The sequence below is a fragment of the Ambystoma mexicanum genome, chromosome 5p (assembly GCF_040938575.1).
Source record: "Ambystoma mexicanum isolate Mex_15411 chromosome 5p, UKY_AmexF1_1, whole genome shotgun sequence".
Taxonomy (NCBI): Eukaryota; Metazoa; Chordata; class Amphibia; order Caudata; family Ambystomatidae; genus Ambystoma; species Ambystoma mexicanum.
In genome coordinates, this window is record NC_090930.1 from 1,362,319,100 (window position 1) to 1,362,339,448 (window position 20,349).

The following is a 20,349-nucleotide window of genomic DNA, read 5'->3' on the forward strand; positions in this document are numbered from 1 at the left end:
TGGTTTCTTAGTCGATAGTTATTCTGCCCAGATGTTTCCAGTGTCCTTGGCTGTACGAGCTGCGTCTTTTGAACACTATGCTCTTCATCATGTCTTGCAGTAACCCCTTCTGTGACCGATGCGTCTTCATAATTGTAGTTCATTTGTTTTTTTCCTCCCTGTTGTGTGTGTATATGGGGTCATTCAAATCTTCCAGTTCCATTCCTTCGTTGATGTTGTCATTGCTTTTTTGCACCATTTCCACAGTGTATTTCACATGCTCTATCCCTACAGCATTTATTCCCATTGTGCTTTTATCACTGATGTCACTGATGTAATTTCCGTTGTTGCATTCTTTTGTGGATGTTTCTTCCACTACACTTGCATCGTTTCTTTCATTCGTGTTTGTATTTGTGGCCATGAGCGGACATGGTGTTCTATTACTGCTGATGCTCTGTTTTATTGTCGCAGCATTATGCGTTGATGTGTCAGCCGTGGCTAGTATGATATTTAGCCCATTGTTTATTTTGTTTTGGGCATTCACGCCTCCTGTCTCTAGATACCGCGCACTGTTCCACTCACTGCCTGCAATGGTTGTAATGTCCATTGTCGCTGTACTGACGTTTGTACGTGTTCATCCACTATTCCATCCGTTTTTTTATCCGATGCAGTCTTTCTGTAGAGAGGGTCGATGGAAAACCCAGCCTCTAGCAGCTCTGCATCGTAACGTCTAGGTTCACGGCTTGAGAGCTCAGATGTGCACGCGTTCCAAGCCTCTCAGCTGTGCACATACTCGCACACAGTCCCACTGCATTCTCTGCGGTCTCAACATTTGCTGCGTTCTCAACATTTGCAGCGTGACTCGCACTGTCAATGCTTTCACTTACTTGACATGTGGCTTGACACGCGGCATACAGTCCTGCTTTCGATTTTTTCCTCGCACTCCCTGCCATCGCTGGATCAATCACCAGTGTCCCAGTTCCTCCAACGAGGTGCAGCTTGGCTCTTGTGTTTGGCCGACAATTTGTAGCGTTGTGTGGGTCCATGGTGTCCGTCATCGCCGTCAAGCCTGGAATATGACTGGAGTAAGACTGGACTCCTTCTTGGACACAAGTGTGGCGCTGCGCGCCTGTTAGGGGTTTTTAAAGGAGATGCTTCCAAATTAAAAGCACAGTCAGTTTTTCCAACAAACACGGTCCCAACGATCTGCACGGCACCTCTCTCAGAGTGGTCTTGAGTCTTTGCAGATTGTAGCTCTTAGATGCTTAACTCAGTGTGCACTACTCCCTTGACTATTTCAATGGCTTCTTCTACTGACAGATCTTTCTTCTTCCAAAATGCTTCTCTGTTCTTGTCGTTGTGGTACTTGATCATCAGTTGATCTCTCATATGTTCTTCCTGCAGTGCTCAAAGTTGCACTCCATCATAAGGCCTGTAATAGCTCTAATAAACTCCTAAATGTTCCCCCCTTTTTGTTTACATGGGGTGAATTTATATTGGGGTACAATCTTTTCTTGCAAAGTTTGGCAAGAACCTTTTCAAACATGTTGAGGGTCCTACAGCTACAGGCTCAGGGGGTTCAGGTAGTGTTTGAAAGATTGTTTGACTCTCATGCCCCAAACAGTGGAATGATATGGTGTCTTTTCTCTTCATTGATTATTTGGGTCCATGTGCTGCCAACATGTACTTAGGAAATCCTTCCTTCCAGTCCTTCCACTTCAAAGCAGACACACCAGGGCTGAACATATACAAAAGAGGAATTCTCTCAGCTAAATTCCGGTTTCTTCAAAACCAGATTGACCTTGCTAATAGATCTAAATAACATTTTGCTGTAATAAAAGATCTAGCCTCCCCTGCATGCATAGTCTACCTCCTTTGCCTAAATTGACGAACAAATTTAACTAATTGTTTATGAAAAAAGTCAACCTCATTGAACAGAATATTGATTCTCAGCTCACAAATCTTCAAATCTCCACGTCAGATATTGATGTTGCGATACCTTCTTTATCAACTTATTCCACTTTCACATTTATTCCGGCTACCTCAGAGGAATTTAATATACTGATTTTAAAATTAAAAACCACAAATTACAATTATGATCCAATCCCGGCTTGCCTTGCTGAACAGCATGCTTCTCTTGTGGTGAGTGATTTTATCACTGTCTTTGGCTCAAGGTTGTGTGCCGCCAGACCGTAAAAAATCTTATTTGACCGTGTTACTTAAAAAACCATCAATGACCATAGCTTGCTCTTCAACTATCGACCTATTGCGGATCTGGTTTAACCTTTCAAGATTCTTGAGAAAATAGTGACCGTGCAACTTCAGAACTTTTTTGAAGCGAATGGAATTCTTGATACCTACCAATCTTCTGGTTTCAGACCTGGTCATGGCACTGAATCTGCTCTCGTGGCTGTCTGGGATGACATCCTAAGGGCTGCTGATGAAGGGGGCATGAGCATGCTAGTCATGCTTGATCTATCGGCAGCATCTGACAAAGTCGATTTTAACATTCTTATCTCTAGATTGTCTAAGGTGACTAGGATATCTGAGGAATTCCTGAAGTGGTTCTCCTTTTCATCAAATCGGCCCCAATAAGTTAAAATGGGAACCTACCACTCCAACTCTTTACCTGCTCCTTGTGGTGATCCAATGGGGTGTTCTCTTTCCCCTTTATTATTCAACATTGATAGCCAGCCATTTTTAAATATTTTTTTCTGAATTTAATCTCTACCGGAAGGTATTCATCGAGTGATAGTCTGCACTCAAAAAATAAAAAGCTGGATGCTTGAAAATAGGCTGCAACTCAACCCCTCTAATACCATGGTCATTGTGTTTGGCCCAAAAAGATGGCTGACTGAGTTTCAATACGGCATCCCTACTGCAGCTCTTTTTGAAGTTCCGACCACTTTTTCTGCTAAAGTTAAAAACATAGGCTGTATTTGAAAGGCGAACCTAAGCTACAATTCACTATCAACTCAAACTTTTGAGACCTGTTTTGCCCCTTATTGCAGAATCAGACATCCCAGCTGTTGTAGGGTCCATGGTTAACTCTAGACTGGATTACTGCAATGCCCTCTTATTGGGCATTCCAACTAGCCAGATGCACTGCCTCCAGGGTGCTCAGAATGCTGTAGTCAGACTCCTCTACAGCTATTCCAGATCTGGGTCATTCTTACTGTTTCGCAGGAACCTTCATTGGCTGCCAGTTCAGCAGAAGATTCTTTTTAAGATCCTCTGTCTGATCTTTAAATGCATTCATGGCACCGCTCCAAGCCACCTTGCCTCAAACATTGCTCTCCATTACCCAACTCGTTCACTTCTATCAGCGCCCCATCCCCTGTCCACCTCCTATCCCCCGAGCTTGGAATCGGCTGTCTGCCGAGTTCTGGAAATTTAGACTCTGTATTTATTCAGGAAGAAGCTGAAAACATATCTTTTTCAATAACTCCTTCCTCCCGATGAATCTGTCTCCTTCCTTTCGCTCATGTTTGTTTCAACATCTGCGCCGAGATGCAGTCTCTGCTTTGCTCCTCGCGGAACTTGTGCATTATAAATTCAAAATCAAATCTCTGTACCCTCTACTCCATGTTCTGGGTGCTGAAGTTTGACTCTTAGATACTTGAATGCAAGGTGTCTGTCCACTTCATGTAAAGTTGTGTTTGTGTTAATCAATAGGCTTTATTTTTCATTACAGTTTGCTCCGTCTTGTGGTGTATACCAGGATTGCTGGCTGAGGTTTGTACTTACATACTGGAGGTTTGTTTGGAGGCATATAGGGACGAGCGTCTTGTTTTCAAGTTGCATTGTTCAATGCCTAAACAGCGTTATGGCATATAGAGGGATGTGTGCATATCAATCAGCTTGACAAGGAAAGCTTATCATCTTCAGATGCTACCAGGGCTCAGATCGAAGAAGACAAGTACCGGTGGGTACTTAACACAGGATAAGGAAGGTGCAGGTTAGTGTGCACCACCCTCATCATTATGTATTAGCAGAGTAATGAGGCAGCTTGATGTTCCCTTTCCATATCTTCACTTTGCGCGCACAGGTATGGCTGCTGCTGGGCCCTTGTCACCAGAGTTAGGATGCAGGCGGAATTAAATCACAGCACAGCCCAAATGGTTAATGTTACTTTATTCAAGAACATAGACATACAGCAGCAGCACTGACCGGAGTGCTCCTGCACCATCCTCCATTAATAAACTGTGATCCAGAACACCCGATGTAGCAGGTGACAGTGTCTCTGATGTCACAACTGTAAACTGGGAATTGAAAGGAAATGGGCCGGGCCAGGTAGCACGATGTTGCACAGGGAATGGCAAAACAGAGACAATGGTGGGGAGAACAGGCTTAAAGGAAGATGCAACAGTTTTCTAGGCAGAACCGCTGGTAAGGTGGGGTATGAAGGGTGGTTTTCTGACAGGATGGATTTAACCCTATGCAGTAGGTTGAAGTTACTGAAAATTAGTTTAATGCTTTGGTGCTTGCTTGAAACATCACTAAGCAATTACTGTTAGAAATTATGCATTTATGGTTGCTTTTGTATTTGAGTGTAAAGATCAATTTCTTAATGCATAGTATTGGAAAAGTAGAGAGTTTGGGTGGTTTGCGAATAGTATTGATCTCCATGTTTCAGTCTTATGTGTGAAGAAAAGTTGGTCAATGGTCATTATTTTAGTTTCAAGGCAAGCACATGTATCTATAATAAGTGCTTCTGGAAAATTAGTTTAGGTTTTTAAAAGAAATAAAAAACAACTTTTTAGATGTGACTAATATTATTGGGGTATCCATAAAAGCAGGGTTGAAAAAGCCTCTCTCAAGCATTCCAGATGGAGGCATATAGAATGATATGGACTAAGTTTGCCTTTAAGGGTCGGAAAGTTATTAGACGTTATGGGCCAAATTTGGGGTTATACCCGCTGTCGCTATTGCTAGTGATAGTTAACAATTGCTGACATGCAGTATTCAGGACAAGAAGGGGGAGGGGCAGGCCAATATTGGGTAGCTGTGGCTCAGTTCTCTTGGTGACTCTGGTATGGCAAATGGTAGAGCTGAGGGGTGTAGAGATATTTTATACTCTGGTCTCCAAAGAGTTTTGGTGTAACTACGTGTGCAAGGCATGCAGGGAGAGGAGGACTTAATTTCAAGAGCAGAGGGTGGGGCAAGAAGTGAGATACTCGTATGGATGTGTGGGCAGTTGAGAGAAATGTGAATTCATGGCAATCTATGTGGGGTGAAGGTTTCAGGTGGTACGCACAATAGCAGATATAGCAGATAGAGACTTGTGACTGGAATGGTGGTGAAGATAGAGCATGGTCTAAGGAACAAAGAGAAAAGTGGGGGCGCGCCCTTTGTCCAACCATTTATAGCAAACAGGTAAAGCAGGAATTACCCTTTGCTGGCACTGTTAGCTCGAATGCCCTAAGCGAGAAACACCTAAGAGTGGTATGTATATGTGGTAAAGGGGTGTCAGACTATTACTATAATTATTATTATTATTAGGATATTTATTAAACGTGAACCTAGCTTTGGGAAGCAACAGAGTGCTTTACAATCATAGGGGAAGAACATGGTGAAGGAAGCACAGGAAGCAGGGAGCTAACAACAGATAAGGGGGAGGGCAAGCAATTTGGTAGCAAGTGATCTATAAGCAACCAGGGGAGAAAACTGTGGGGAGCATATCACCCAGTCTCAGGTAGGGGGGGGGGGTGTGGAGACATTCCTTGAAGAGGAGAGACTTGAGCTCTTTCCTGAACTTTAAAAACGAGGGGGTGAGTCTAATGTTGACTGGGAGGAGGTTCCATATTCTTGGGGCATGGAAAGAGAAGGCCTGACTTCTTGTTCTTTCCTCCCTGCATCGGCAGACTTCAAGTCTGCATATGTCCTTACTTTTGGTAGGTCGTAGGCCAACTTAAATGCTGAGTTCATCAGTGAGGTCACTTGGTTACATCAGGGTAACAGACTTGTAGATGATGCAGTAGGATTTGAAGATGATACAGGCTTGCAGCGGGAACAAGGGTGGTTTGATGAGGGTCGGGGTGATGTGGCCGAATTTGCAGGGTCCTTTGATGAGTCGTGCTGCAGCATGCAGGATACCTCTCAGGGGTGCCAGAGTAGTCGCTGGAAGACCTAAAAAGACACTGCACCATCCAGATGGGAGAGGACCAAGGCTTGGACAGTAGATCTAAAGCTGTTTTCTGGGATGAAGGACTTGATTTTACTGGGGAGAGAAATTTGATTCCAAGCCTTTTGTGTCTTCCTTCCTCTGGGTTGTTTGAAGGAGTGTTGTCCGTCGATGCCAAACCCAAGGGACTTGGCACAAGTGGCTAGCTGTAGTGTGAAGCTTTCGAGGTTCATAGCTGTCATGCGCCGCCCTTGGAAACTATGGTAATCATGGAAACTCAGAGGAGTTCCGCCACATTAGCTTCACTAGCTGCTTGCACGGTCTAGTTGTTCAATAACAAGATGGCGGCCTCCTTTAAACCACCGCAGTTCCAGTGGTCCAGTGCGTTGCACCTTTGCGCTTGTGTAATATTTCCCTTTCTGAGCTGTGCTCAGCTTACCACGTCCTGTGGCTCTGTCCGTTCCGAGTCTCGTGCCGTGTCTTGCTGTTTCAGTTCCCAACTCCACTCTCTGTGAGTGTCTTGTGTCTCGGTATTCGCCTTTTCGGTGTCTCCCATGTATTCTCTTGCTTTTCTCTCGTACTTTCTGTTTTCCGGTGCTCTCCTGTTTTTGGGGTTTGCTCTGCCTTTCCTTCTTCCTTCGTTCATTCATTCTCCACCTGCTCTGTGTTCTTGCAGGCCTTCGAGGTCTTTCTCTTCTCTTTCCTTCTGTTCCGTGTACGGCTCCCCTGTATCCTGCTCCGAGCCGCACACATCTATAACTGCTCTCTGGATCCATCCTGCTCCGGACAATTCCCTACCTCTCCTGTGGGCCTGGGTGATCTCACTGTTCCAATCAAGGACTGCTTGCTTGGCTTACTACCTTACGGAGGAGACTTGTATTCAGCCATACAACGCACATATTCCTCTACACCACGGGTACACGAGAGAAGGATTTACCAATTCTTCATGGATTCCAGAAGGTCTAGGGTTTTTCCAGCCAGGAGGCATTTTCCCTACCTATGTGGGCTAGCTACTGGAGAGCCCCACTGTCAGGTGTCCAATCCTTCAGGCAGCGTGGCCTCCGACGGAGCTCGCCCTTACTTACACGAAAAGAAGCCTAAGAAGAAACACACCATCAAGAAAGAATCAAGAAGAATAAAGAAGACTTTACTACAAGAGAGTCACACAGAAGACACAGGTGAGGAGGAAGGGGAGTAGGATTCAGTGTAACTTGACAATAGCAGAGAGCCAGGTCTGAATGTCAGGGCGTTCATTTTTGTTGGTCAGCAGCAAGAAGGGTTGAGTTTCGGGTAAGCACTAGACATTCATGACTGGATCAATGTGAGGCAAGCCTTGAGTCTGTGGAAGTCTTAGACAGAGGATATCTTGAGGTAGAGCTATGTGCCATCGTGTATTTGCGGATGTGGATGCTGTGTGGAGCAAGGCGGGTTCAGAGCGGTTCCATTTAAAGATTGAAGATCACAGTGGGAGGATGAATCTTTGCAGGATTCCACAGGTGATGGGTAGAGTTAGTGATGTGGAGAAATCCATTTGTACAAACTGGTGGAGATTAGCAAGGTAGGATGTGAAACAGCAGAGGAAGTTCTTGCTGATCCCCATTTGGCGATGTAGATTGTTGGTGCATGTCTGGTGATCATATTGTGCCAAATGCTGCTGAGAGGTCAAGAAGAACAAGAGGCAAAGGTGGCCATCATCGAAGATTTTAAGGGCATTGTCAATCACCTTGATGATAGTGCTTCAGACCCAGATGTTCTGTCCTACATCTGGGTCTGTAGCCTGATTTGTAGTACTGAAGGAGGTTTTTGGCTACAATGTGTTGGAGGAGTTGCAAGGCTACTGCTGTCTCAAGGACCTTACCTAGGAAGGGCAGATAGGTGATGGAGAGTTAGTTGCTAAGGTTGTCAGAGTAAAGTGGTTGTTTCTTGAGAAGCTGGAGTATTTGTACAGACATGAGCGTCGAGCAGAAGGTGGTTTGACTTAGGGAGCTGTTGATGATTGTCAGGTAAGGGAAAAGTGCTTCAGTCAGAAGGCTCTTGCATACGTAGGCAGGAAGTATATCGTCCACGTACGATGTGGCATGAGGGATGCTAGGGTGGAAGTGAGGTCTTCCATAGTGAGTGTTTTGAAGGTTGTCCATATAGTTGTGGTTTTGAGCGATGGCATGTGTAGTGTGCTGTCAGTTGTGGTGTTGGTGTCTATGGGTTCGCGGATCAAGCTTATCTTGTTGATGAAGAAATTAAAATTACTCACTGTAGTAACTAGAGTACTCATAGTCCATAGTCCCCTTTCCTCCATCCTTGTGGGCATCCCCCAAACATGGGGACAGCACCGGAGACTTTGGCAGCGAAACATTGAGCTTCCCCTTTAAATTTAGAATAGCGCATGGGGCGTGGACTTGGGCGTGGGAACACCCCACCGAGGCCTGCCCTCAGGCGCCTCACCTCAGTCCCCTTTGAACACATCGGACCCTTAAATACCTGGCTACCCATACATATTAGGTCATGGCATCCCAGCGGGGGAAGGTGGGTTGGGCATATTGAGGAAAGGGGACTATGAGTACTGTAGTCACTACGGTGAGTAACTTTAATTACTCATACGTCCCGTCCCCTTTCCTCCATCCTTGTGGGTGATTCCACTGAACAAGAAACATAGGATTAGCTAACAATAGCATGGATGAAATCATTCTTGTCGAACTGGACGATGAGAGTCTTATCATCTGCAGCAGCTAGCCCTACCACAGTCACCTGTGGAGTGCCCCAGGGATCATGCGTATAACCCAACATGTATAACGCATTCACAAAACCTCTCTTTGACAAATTAGACAATTTGGGTGTCACAAACACAAACTATGTTGACGACACCCAAATACTAATTCATATCACGGGGGACTACAATACTGGCGGTAAAGCACTAAATGCTATATATCACCTGGATGTCTCAGAACAAGCTGTGTCTTAATGATGATAAGACTGAGATTCTGATCTTGGGCAGCCAAGCAAAACTTAAGAATATTTCACCTACGTACCTTTCACCTATGTACCAATCCTTCAACATAGATGGAAACCTCATCATGACCGCCAAAGAGGTTAAGATCTCAGGAGTCTTCACTCACCCTCTCTCGGCAAGTCAATGCCATCACCTCAGCATCTTCCTATACAGCCAAACTCATCACGGCTTGTAGACCATATCTTACAGAAGAGAACCGTATCACTCTGGCAAGAGCATTAATACTCTCCAGGATTGACTATTGCAATGCCATCTATGCAGGCCCCTCGTCTAAAACCATTAAGAAACTCCAAATTGTGCAGAACAATGCCATCAGACCAGCACTTAACATCCCCAAATCAGAACACATTACCACTTTCAGAAGAAACATTCACTGGCTACCAGTGAGAGACCGCATTAAATTTAAAGTTCTCACGCCACGCACAAATGTCGATCTAACACTGCCCCACGCTACTTGTCCAGTCTGATAACCAAAAACCAAACTGCCAGACCCACCCGCTGAGTGTATCTTGGGCAACTGACTAAGCCTAGATACAAAAGACAAAGTGCAGGCGGCTCTAGCTTCCCCGCCATCTATGCAGGCCCCTCGTCTAAAACCATTAAGAAACTCCAAATTGTGCAGAACAATGCCATCAGACCAGCACTTAACATCCCCAAATCAGAACACATTACCACTTTCAGAAGAAACATTCACTGGCTACCAGTGAGAGACTGCATTAAATTTAAAGTTCTCACGCCACGCACAAATGTCGATCTAACACTGCCCCACGCTACTTGTCCAGTCTGATAACCAAAAACCAAACTGCCAGACCCACCCGCTCAGTGTATCTTGGGCAACTGACTAAGCCTAGATAAAAAAGACAAAGAGCAGGCGGCTCTAGCTTCCCCGCCATGGCAGCCAACTACTGGAACGCCTCGCCGATGGATCCAAGGATGGATCCCTCTCTACTATCCTTTCGCTTAAAAAACTAAAAACATGGCTCTTTACAAAGGACACTAAGCTGTACCTTCATCACCCATAAGTAACTTGACTTGCTTAGTGGACGGACCTTAGCTACTCGACACCATACTCTGTCATCGTACTACTAGGTATTATTCATTGCGGTACGAAAATGCAATTGCCTTTCACACTGTACTGCATAACACTCTAATCAACCTGTACTTCTAAGCACAATTTGTAATAATATTCTTAAGCCTGTATGACCTGCAACTATATTCTTAAGCTTGCATGATCTCTAACCAAATTGGTAAGCCTGTATGTCCTGTAACCACAATCTTAAGTCTGCATAACCTGTAACCAAACTCTTAAGCTTGCATAACCTGTAACCATATTCGTAAACCATGCACCGAAATGCCTGAGGGATAAGCCGGTCAAGTGGCACAGCGAGTAGAGCGCTTGCTTTGACACCCGTGCAGAGCCTGTTAACGCAGGTTCGAATCCCGGCGGGGCCAAACTCAGCCTTTCATCCTTCCGAGGTCGATAAATGAGCACCACACACCGTGGGTAATAATAAGCAGCGCTCGGATACCTGAGGGTTTGTAGCGCTATATAAAAGCCTAATTATTATAGGCGCGCAATAAATGTAATAATAAATAAATAGGGTGGAGTTGTGATAACCTGCATCATATCTAGGATGAAACAGAAACTGCCAAGTCAAACTCTGCATCGCGCCTGGAGCTGGTGTCCAGTGAGTAGTGCTTACAGAAGGCCGACGGAGCGGCCCAAGTAGCCAACATGCTAATGACATCCCAAGAAGCATGTCTTGGCTCTGACTGCATGAGCATGAAGCCCCTCGGGAACAGGTTTGGTTTGCACATGGCTGTTTACGCCTCTGAAATGGCCTGAACCTTCCAACAGGCGATGGAAGCATTAGAAGCCCTAGAGCAGGGGCAGGAGCACCCAAAAGTCACAAACAATGCCTCAGACTTCCTGAGGGATTTCCTCTGAAAGAGATACAACTTGAGGACCCTCTTGAGGTCCAAGAAACGTAGAGCCCTCTCTGCCTCTGACTGTGGGAAGAACACCAGCAGGCAGATCTCTTGATGCAGATGAAATGGAAAGACCACCTTGGGCAAGAAATTCGGGTGAGTGCGCAAGATGGGCTTGTCATTGTGAAACATGGTGAAGGGCTTGCACGAAGACAACACCTGCAGCTCACTAATCCTGCACGCTGCGGTGAGAGCCACGAATAAAACAGTCTTTAGCGTCACCAAGCAGATGTCCACAGAAGCCATTGTTGCAAAGCCGCAAGCACCACATTGAGGTCCCAGACCGGATGCGGTCTATGCACTGGAGGAAATAGCCTAGGCAGCCCCTTAAGGTGGGCATTAACCACCGGGTTGGCTGCCGAAAACACATGCACAGGGGAGTTTTTGTAAGCCCTGATGGCTGCCAAATACGTGCATCAAGTAACCACCTGAACTCCAGAACGAACCAGATGTGCTGAAAAGGCCAGTACGTCATCCAGAGGACAGGTTACAGGGTCCAGCCCCTTGTTGCGAGCCCAATGCAGAACCCAGTTATTTTGCTCTTATACTGGGATGGAGTCGAGGGCCTCCTGGCCTGCTGAATGATGTCCCAGTTGTCAACTAAAAACTGAGCGTGCTGAATCCTCTGCTGATCAGGACGCAGGCCGCCAGGGCCAGGTTTGCTGGGTCTGGATGTTCCACTGCCCCGACCTGCTGCATCAGGAAGCCCCTGCTGGAGTTTGGAAGATGGACGGAACCCTGAGAGCATAACTGCAGCAGATCTGAAAACCAGGGTCTCGAGGGCCAGTGGGGGGCAACCAGGATGAGGCTGCAACCCACAGAGGCCCGGAACCCTGACCTGCCCAAGAAGCAAACTGGAGGCACTTGGCATTTCAAGGGATGCAAACAAATCCAGGTCTGCTAAACCCAAATGCTGGAACAGGTGCAACAAGGAGTCGTTGTGCAACTCCCACTCGTAGTTGTTGAACCCCAAGCGACTCAACTGGTCCGTGTTAGGGAGAATTCTCATTCTACGGCTAATTTCCATTACCTATAGAGTCCCCCAGCAGCTTTGCTGGATTTGAAGGGTTTGTTTCTTTTTACCTGCTAAGAGTGAGACACTTTTTCCCACTCTTAGGCATTTTTGCTAGGTGTGTTCTAGGCTATTTTTGTGTTTAATGTCTATGGGATTTTCTCACCCCCATAGGAACCATCTTTATTCACATGTGTTACACAGCACCCTCAGTGCAGTGACACAGGGGTGTCGTAGCGACCCCCAAACATAGACTCCATACCCTGGGACTGACTGTCTCCCAGGGCATGTAAAGTCCCCATTGACTTTACTAGTCACATTTTATGAACTTAACCAGCACAACTAATCTTACTATGGAGGTACTGGGAAGGGTTAATTGTTTTCCCCTTATGTTCATTGTCAAGAGGGTACCGTACAGTCCCTCTCTCTAAAGTTTCTGGCTGGTGGCAGTGGTTACTACCATAAATATTCGACCGCAAATATTTTCCTATGGGATTTTCCCATTGTTCGAGGCTACCACTTTTTCTGACAGCCTCTAACATACCGCCGGTTTATTTTATTATTAACTTTACTCCGGTAGGTTTTATTTGCCAGAACTTTAATATAAATTCTTTCTCGTGTCTTTCTCTAAACTCCTAACCCAGGTCGGGGATCCTTTGTTCGTCCTTTTGGCGGGCTTCTGAGTCTGGGGTGGGTCCGTTGTGTGGGAGGGGGAGTAGGACCCCTAAACAGGGTTGCCTCCGCAACCCATGTCGCATTCTATCCTGATAGGCTGGAGGGTCTCCCGCCAAGATGACCACTTCACTGTGTGAGTGACAGCTAGGCTGTATGAATGGGATTCTTTTTGCATAAAAGCAGGGTCCTGAGGACTGGAAGAGCAAGAAGTCTCCACTGGAACTAAGAAGCCGAAGAGGATAGAAGCCAAAGGCCCTGCTGCAGCGTCTCACCACTTTTCTTCACATGACGAGAGGAGATCTTCATCGGCAAGAGCCTTCTTCCCTTGAGCTGGTGGGACCAACCAGTTTGCCAATTGCCTTCTCGGACCTGCCTTGGTCGAATTGCCAGTACCCAGTACTCGGTGGCCGGATAGCCAGGCACCAGTCCACCCGGACCGCGATTTAAAGGAGTGTACCTTTTATTCGTCGGGCAGCACCGCGGCTGGTCTCATCCCTGGGTAGTGCAGTAACTCGAACCTTCCTCGACAACGAGAGCCTCTCTTCCTCTACTGGATCCCCTGAACTGCAGGAACTACCAGGAACAACCGCCACCGCAGGAGCCACAGCTTCATTTTAAAGGTACATTGTTCCGCAAAGCCGCCCTTTCTTCGCGGTAGCACTAAAGGTGTTTTAAATCCTTTAACTACCTGTTGGGTCGGCCGCCCCTCTCTCTGAACATTGTCTTTCGCTTTCTGCATCCACCTTTTCAAAATCGTTAACCAAAGAACTGACTGCAGCTACAAGAACATTTCGCTCCTGGGCCCTTGGCCTGTACCACTGACTCTGGCACGGGCCTATTGACTCTGGCTACATTTGTTAGAGTTGCCCTCTTTAGATTGATTTTCAACTCGAACTGTGTTGGTGCTTCTGCTTCTTATAACTACCCTTTCCTTCCCATTGCTAAACCTTGTGAAATGCCATTTTGCTCAGTTTTCATTTAAGTATATGCTATACTAATGCACTGTCTGATTTAAACTGGTGCACAAACCTAGGGGAAGTGTTGATAGGGTGTATAAGAAGTCATTTCGATATAACTTGTGCTTTCCCTCCCTTGTGAGAAATTGTTAGTGCAACCCTTGTGTGTAGTTTTCACTGTGCCGTTTTGCTCAGTTTTCACTCTGGTTCACTTGCTCTACAATTTATATAGGGAGTGTGTATATTTTTCCTTGACTTAATTTTAACTTGCTTGATGACTGTGATAAATTTGTTTTATTAGAAGGGTATAAAATAAATATATATCTACTTTTAGGCCTAATGTGTAAACCCTGAATACTGCTCATCTCCCTCTTGAGATAAGTCTGACTGCTCAGCCACAGCTACCAACTAAATCTTTGTGGTACAGATTGATACCAAAGGGGATTTATTGCTCTTACCTGTAGTCTTAATCTTCTGTAGTGCTTCCTAAGGGAACTGCACAGGATTCTGCCTAACAGTCCGGTACTGCATTGCTGTACCCAGGGAGGTGAACTGCTGAAATCCAAATCATGTAAATCTGGGCCCATTCCCAGACCGAAACCACCTCCTTGTGAGGTGTGGGGAACGAGTGGCACCCTGCTTGTTCAGGTAAAACATCGTAGTTGAATTGTTCATCCGGATCAGAACAGACCTGTCCCTTGAGGGCCAGGCCCACTGCCCCGAGCAGATTGATATGCAGGCTGGCTTCCATTCTGGACCATGCTCCATGAATCTCATAGCCCTCCAGAGTAGCCCACTTACCCAACACGGAAGAGTCAGTCTTCACCAGGGTAGGCTCCGGATGGGTGAAAGGGGCTGCCACTTAGACATTGCCCTCCATCAGCCACCAGCGAAGATCGGGCAGCAGAAGCAGTGGTACTGGGATCCTCTCTGAGTGAGACCCTGTCTCCTGATCCCAATTAGCCGCTAGGTGGAGCTGGAGGTGCCTCATCTTGAGGTGAGCGTGCTTTACAGTGAGCATGCAGTAGGCTATCAGGCCTAGAATGAGATGGAACAAGTTTTCCATGTATTGATGGGGATTCCACAGAGGGGTACAGGGTCGGCCAACCAGTGCTACGCAGCCTGTATGAATGAGGTGAGTGTTTTTCTGAGGTGAGTGTTTTTTCAGATGAGCTTTATCTCTGCATATAGTTGTTAATGTGTATATACTGCTTTGTAATATATTCAAACAGCATGTGAATCTATGAAAGATCCAATGCGAGAGAAGGAATAACTTACTTACCTGTAGCTCCTGTTCTCCACCATTGGTAACTTTCATCGATTCACATGCAGCCCTCCCGCCTGCCCCTCTTATGGTGGTTCTTGGTTCATATTGCCAAATTCGAGTGCGCGTGCCAAAATCTGAAGATGGGGGTGGTGCTAAGGCAGACCAGTCAATTGGCTGTGGGCAATATTACCCAAAATGACTCTGATAGAGCACTAAAGAGACAGCAGTTTTTAAATTTGAAAAATAAAATGCATTTATTTATTTATTTCATTTATAAAGCGCACATACAACCCGTAAGCATTGAGGCGCTGTTACAAGTTCAGCGTACTAGTCAGACTTATTGTAATACAGGCATAGTTTCGTACAGGCATATGGTGAAGACAGAGTATAACCTGTTATAACCAGGTGGCAGTTATCATAGAAAGCATAACAAATCATACATTACATAGAAGCAAAATCAAGTGGAAATTATCCTAAAATCATGCAGTCGGGTGGTGGGATAGAGAAGTTCCTGACAAGAGGTGCGATGGGGGGAATTGAGATTTAGGTGAATAGTAGAGTTTTTAATGCTTTGCGGAAGAACCAGTAGGATCCAGTATAATGCATTCCAAGATGCATTCCATGACACTCTGTCGCGGTGACGTAATCACGTTCCTGCGTGATGACGTCATCACTCGCGAGTGGGCTGACATATTTACCCGCACACTTCTCATGGTGCGTTTAGCGATTATTCAGCTCCTATGAGTGAAATGAATCGAGAGAATTTTGTGCTCAGGTAAGCTTAATTGCCTATGATCCAGGCCACCTTATCTTTGCCTTTAGGCCCCTCTACATTAGGGTGCTTTTACTTGTTACATTACCCTCTCATTTCATGGATCTCTAATACCAAGGTCTGGTTCTTTCCCCATAGGGGCGCATTTAGATTTAAGAGCATTACCTTCAACCCCCCCTCCCCCCAAGATATATGTTCCACTGTCCACAAGGCAGGTAGGCACCCGCTAATTAGCTCATGCTGACAGCTAGCACACTTATCCTCTTAGGTTTAGTAATTTCTTTGTAGACCTCTGCACATGTGATTTTTACAACTGATGCTTGGAATTCTACCTTTCACTGTAGTTGATGCACCCATCTTTACCACCTCTTACAGTAAGTTTTTATTTCCCCATTCATGTTCTCAATTGGCAAGCTATAGCTGTTATGGCTATTCATTCCTGGTCTCTTTATTATTTTCCATATATGCATGGTCTTGAAAACTGTTTGTTCTGCTGAAGGCATTTTCAGCCAATCTAACACCAAAATATTTTCATACGTCGGCCGTGAAGTAACAGAGTTTTTTTTAAATCTCTGTGGAACTTTCCAAGCAAAGTATAGCATTTAGGTGGACACTGTTAACGACTTTACAAGCAAAACCAATGCTGTAGAAACAAGAATCATCTATTGCAAAAAGCAAACTTTACTTCACAAATAATAACACTTCCTGTTTTAGGACATGAAACTGGCCTAGTAAGAACTATTGGGATGGACGGTGTACAAACGTAATATCTGCTGTGACTCTGAGTCACTGTGGGGATGCAGTACTTGTACAGTACTTCGTTCAGCTGATCTCTTCTTACTTTCTGTCCCCCAACCCCTTTGTGCCTCTTCTCAGTTCCGCCTCTTTCAGCTCCTTGCCCCTATACACTGGAACGCCCTGCCTCTTTCTATACGCTCCATCCCTACCTATTCTTCCTTCCGTTCCTCCTTGAAATCACTCCTTCATTCCCCTCCCTGACACCCTATTCCCCCTTTTTACCATTTCTCTCTCTCTCTCTCTCCCTCTAGTACCCCCGTCATAGTTCTATTTATCTTCCCCCTTCTTTCCTATGACCTCTCTTCCTTCTACTCACTTGTCTCCCTACTCTCTCTCCCTCATCCTTCCTTCCCCATCCCCCTTCTCTCCTCCTCCTTCTCATATGCAAATTGTTCTACATACTGTTTTTTGGTTTGATTCATGTTTATTGTTATTGCTTCTACTGTTCCATGTTTGATGTATTCTTGTTGTTAAACTGTAAAGCGCTTTGGATTAAGGTGCTAAGTAAATACAATAAATACAAATACTTGTAAAGGGAGTGGAGAAATTGCACGTTTTAGTAATTGCACATTGTAACATGATATTCTGCCTGCTTTGGTCATTGTCAATCTTTTACAAAATGTGCAGTTTAAAAAGTTTATCAAGTCATTATTTCTTGATTTTTTATTAATTTTTACCAAATTGGTGTGCTTTCTTTAGTATCATTGTAAATGTGTAATTCCGTTCTATTTGTGTTCACGTTAGCTATGTGATTGATTGCTTTCATGTTTGTGATATGTTTCTATGAAATATTGTATGAACAAGTACTACAAAATAATGATAAATATTGCAATTTTCAAATAAAGAAAATGATACTTAGTATCAGTCACTATTATGAGATATTAGTTACCACTAATCATACCATTAGATTATGTTTGCTTGCCTGAAACTCCATATATGCTCTGACAAACTATAAGAATGTATTAAGTGTTCGATTTTCAAAGATTTCCAAGAAGGACAATCTTGTGTTTGATAGTTTGCTCCCAGGTCCATCTTGAGTAGGGTCCCTTCTCTCTTTTGTAAGATTGAACTGCCACTGAACCATCGCCGACCGCATTCCCAGGACTCATTGCGTTACCTTTTGCTGCTTATTCGAACCTCTTGGAATCAATGTTGATGCTTTCCTTGAAACAGTTTGCTGCTGCACTGTGCCAGCTGAGCCCCTCCCTTGCTTCGGTTTGAACAAGGAGATTACTGCTGCAGGAGCATTGTAACCACCACATCTTAAACAGTTCCTCGAACCACCAGCATATTCCTCATCGACACAAGCTCAGCCATCAAACCAACCCTAGTACCCTTTCGACCTGCATCATTTGAATGCTACATCAAACTGAATAGAGCTTCCACTCAAGCCCAACTGTAGGTCGGGTTCCTGTCTGGATAGCTGCGACTGCATTGGAACCTGCTCACACAATGTTAAGAAGCTTGGCACGACTGTCGAACAACCAAGAACTCAAAAAGGTACTGTTGAGAGGCCAATGCCCCATTGGTCTAATTTTGGGATGCTACAGACTGCTAAGCAACCCATTTTAACCTTTTCCAACAGACATATCCTTTTTGGTGACATTGTTTGTGATTTATTTGCCTTTCCCCTCTTACTACTTCACCCAGAGTGCTTGTATCATCCATATTTTGCAGCATATTCTATGTTGTTTTCATAGGAAGAAATTGGTTTTTCTTAGTGTTTTCATAGAACAGTCACTCCAAATGAAGTGATTAATTAAAATATATATATTTTTTATAGACCCTTTATTTTGACTGTTGTACAATTGCTTTCTGGGTTGCTACTGTGATCACATTCAGACACCACTTAAAAGTATAGCCAGCCCTCATCCCACAAAAGGCGAGGGAGGTGTATCTCTTGACTGGGTTAGTTTCAACATTATGATTGGAATCACTCTTGGTATGTATTAGTGGGAGAGATGAGTAGGAGGTTTAGCAACTTCTCAACCTGATACTCCTCCAGGGCAGTAGTCATTTTGTCACATAAAGGGACCACCCTTTTTAAACAGGGACCTTTGCTCCAGTTCTGGCCATGGGCACTGCTAGAATGAGCCAGGATGGTAGGATTGAGTGGGACAAAGGGTGTTGTTGCGCTGTCCTCCAACTTAATGAATCACTATTCTTAGGGAGGTGGCTCCAGCACATTGTGAGCAACAGGTTATGTGATTGGAAATTCAGTTTTTAAGTAGTGTGCTAGTTTCATCCGTTTTTTGTATTCACTCTATCAATGGTAAAAATATGCAATCTCAAATTACATTTGAAAAGCACAAAATATTGATTTTTTTATTTAATTATATTGCTCTTACCCAGTGAGTGATTTCTGACAAATTTCTAGTTGATCCAGCAGATGAGGAAGAAGCTGGCCCATGGTTTCATCTCCAACACAGCATTGCACCACATTTGGCATCTCATGAGCCCGTGTCATAATTCTGACCCACGACTTATCAATGTTTGAGAAACGTTTGGCTTCCTGAGGCATGGAAACAAAGGTAGCAATAGTGAAATCATATGATGGGCCAGGGAAACAATAACATTACTGACATGGTAATGTCCATCATGTAAGAGCATTTACTTTTGTTGTTTATTCCAGAAGCTATTCTCTGAGCTACTCCCAAGTGTCACAGGGTTGCCCTGACAACACTTTACTTAACTAATAAATCTGTTTGCAAATTGCTGCAAAAGCCAATGGGCCTCATTTCGAGTATGGCGGTCGGAAACAAGGGTTCTCGGAAAGCTTACCGAATCTGCCTGCAGAGGCTCTAGCGCCCAGCAGGTCTGACCGGATCTGTGTGATCACTGCAACCACACACAATTGCGACGGCCGAAAAGGCAGACTTTGTTTTCTTTCTTTTTTCCATTAAACCCCCTTTACACCACATAGATATGCGGGGGAAGACCCCCCGCAGCACCCTGTATTAATATAATATCCCACACCCCCCCATATATATGTGGTGTAAAGGGGATGTTTTAAAAAAAAAATAAGTCGGGCATTTCGGCCGTCGCAATTGTGAGGGCGACATTTTGGGCCATTTCCGATCTGACCCTGCCGGGCGCATCATCCCCGATAGGCAGAGTCATCACGGAAGCAACAACACTGTTAGCAACTGTGCCAGTGCTTCCGTCTCCCCACTCCCATGGAGTCCTACAGGACTCCACGGTAATGGAGAGTTACCGGATCTGCCGCCTGACTTCCCGATTCGCCAGGACTTGTAATGTCCCGGTGGCACCAGAATGTCAGACAGCTTATTCAGTGTTTTGGGTTACTGCCGACCTCGTAATGAGGCCCAATGTCTGACAAGATGGAACAACACTATAGGGCTACTTTTTAAGGGAACGTAACGTAAGAGACTTTTTGCACCAGCAAGAAGCAGGCAGACTCCATAGGGATCTATTGCAAAAGTAGCCCGCCATGTGTACATGGCAAGCAGCGTTTACTTTATTTGCACAGCAGAGTGCACAAATGCTGGGAAAAAGGCAGCATACACTCTTGTACGCCGCCTTTTGCCCTGTACTTTTTCACTTCACCGTGCAAATGACCAAAATTCACTAGCACGACTGTCGAAAAAAGAAGCCGACACAAAGATGGCATGGTGGTGGTTATAGCCTTATTCGTGCATAAAAAAGGCCCTCACTATCCCTAACCTCTTAAAGGGGTTTCCCTGCCTCAAAACGAATATTAAAGGATCCATCAGAATGTCCATCAAAACAAACTCCACCATCCTGTGTCA

The 20,349-nt window shown here is 45.0% G+C and overlaps 1 protein-coding gene across 1 annotated transcript in view; it reads right to left on the reverse strand.

The window, feature by feature from the left end:
• Positions 1 to 20,349, reverse strand: part of DNAH5 (dynein axonemal heavy chain 5) — a 4,235,244-nt gene that overhangs the window by 2,425,138 nt on the left and 1,789,757 nt on the right. The window contains exon 31 of the mRNA XM_069613779.1: positions 18,928 to 19,091. Within this exon, the coding sequence (XP_069469880.1) occupies positions 18,928 to 19,091 (164 nt within the window). The remainder of the gene's footprint in view (positions 1 to 18,927; positions 19,092 to 20,349) is intronic.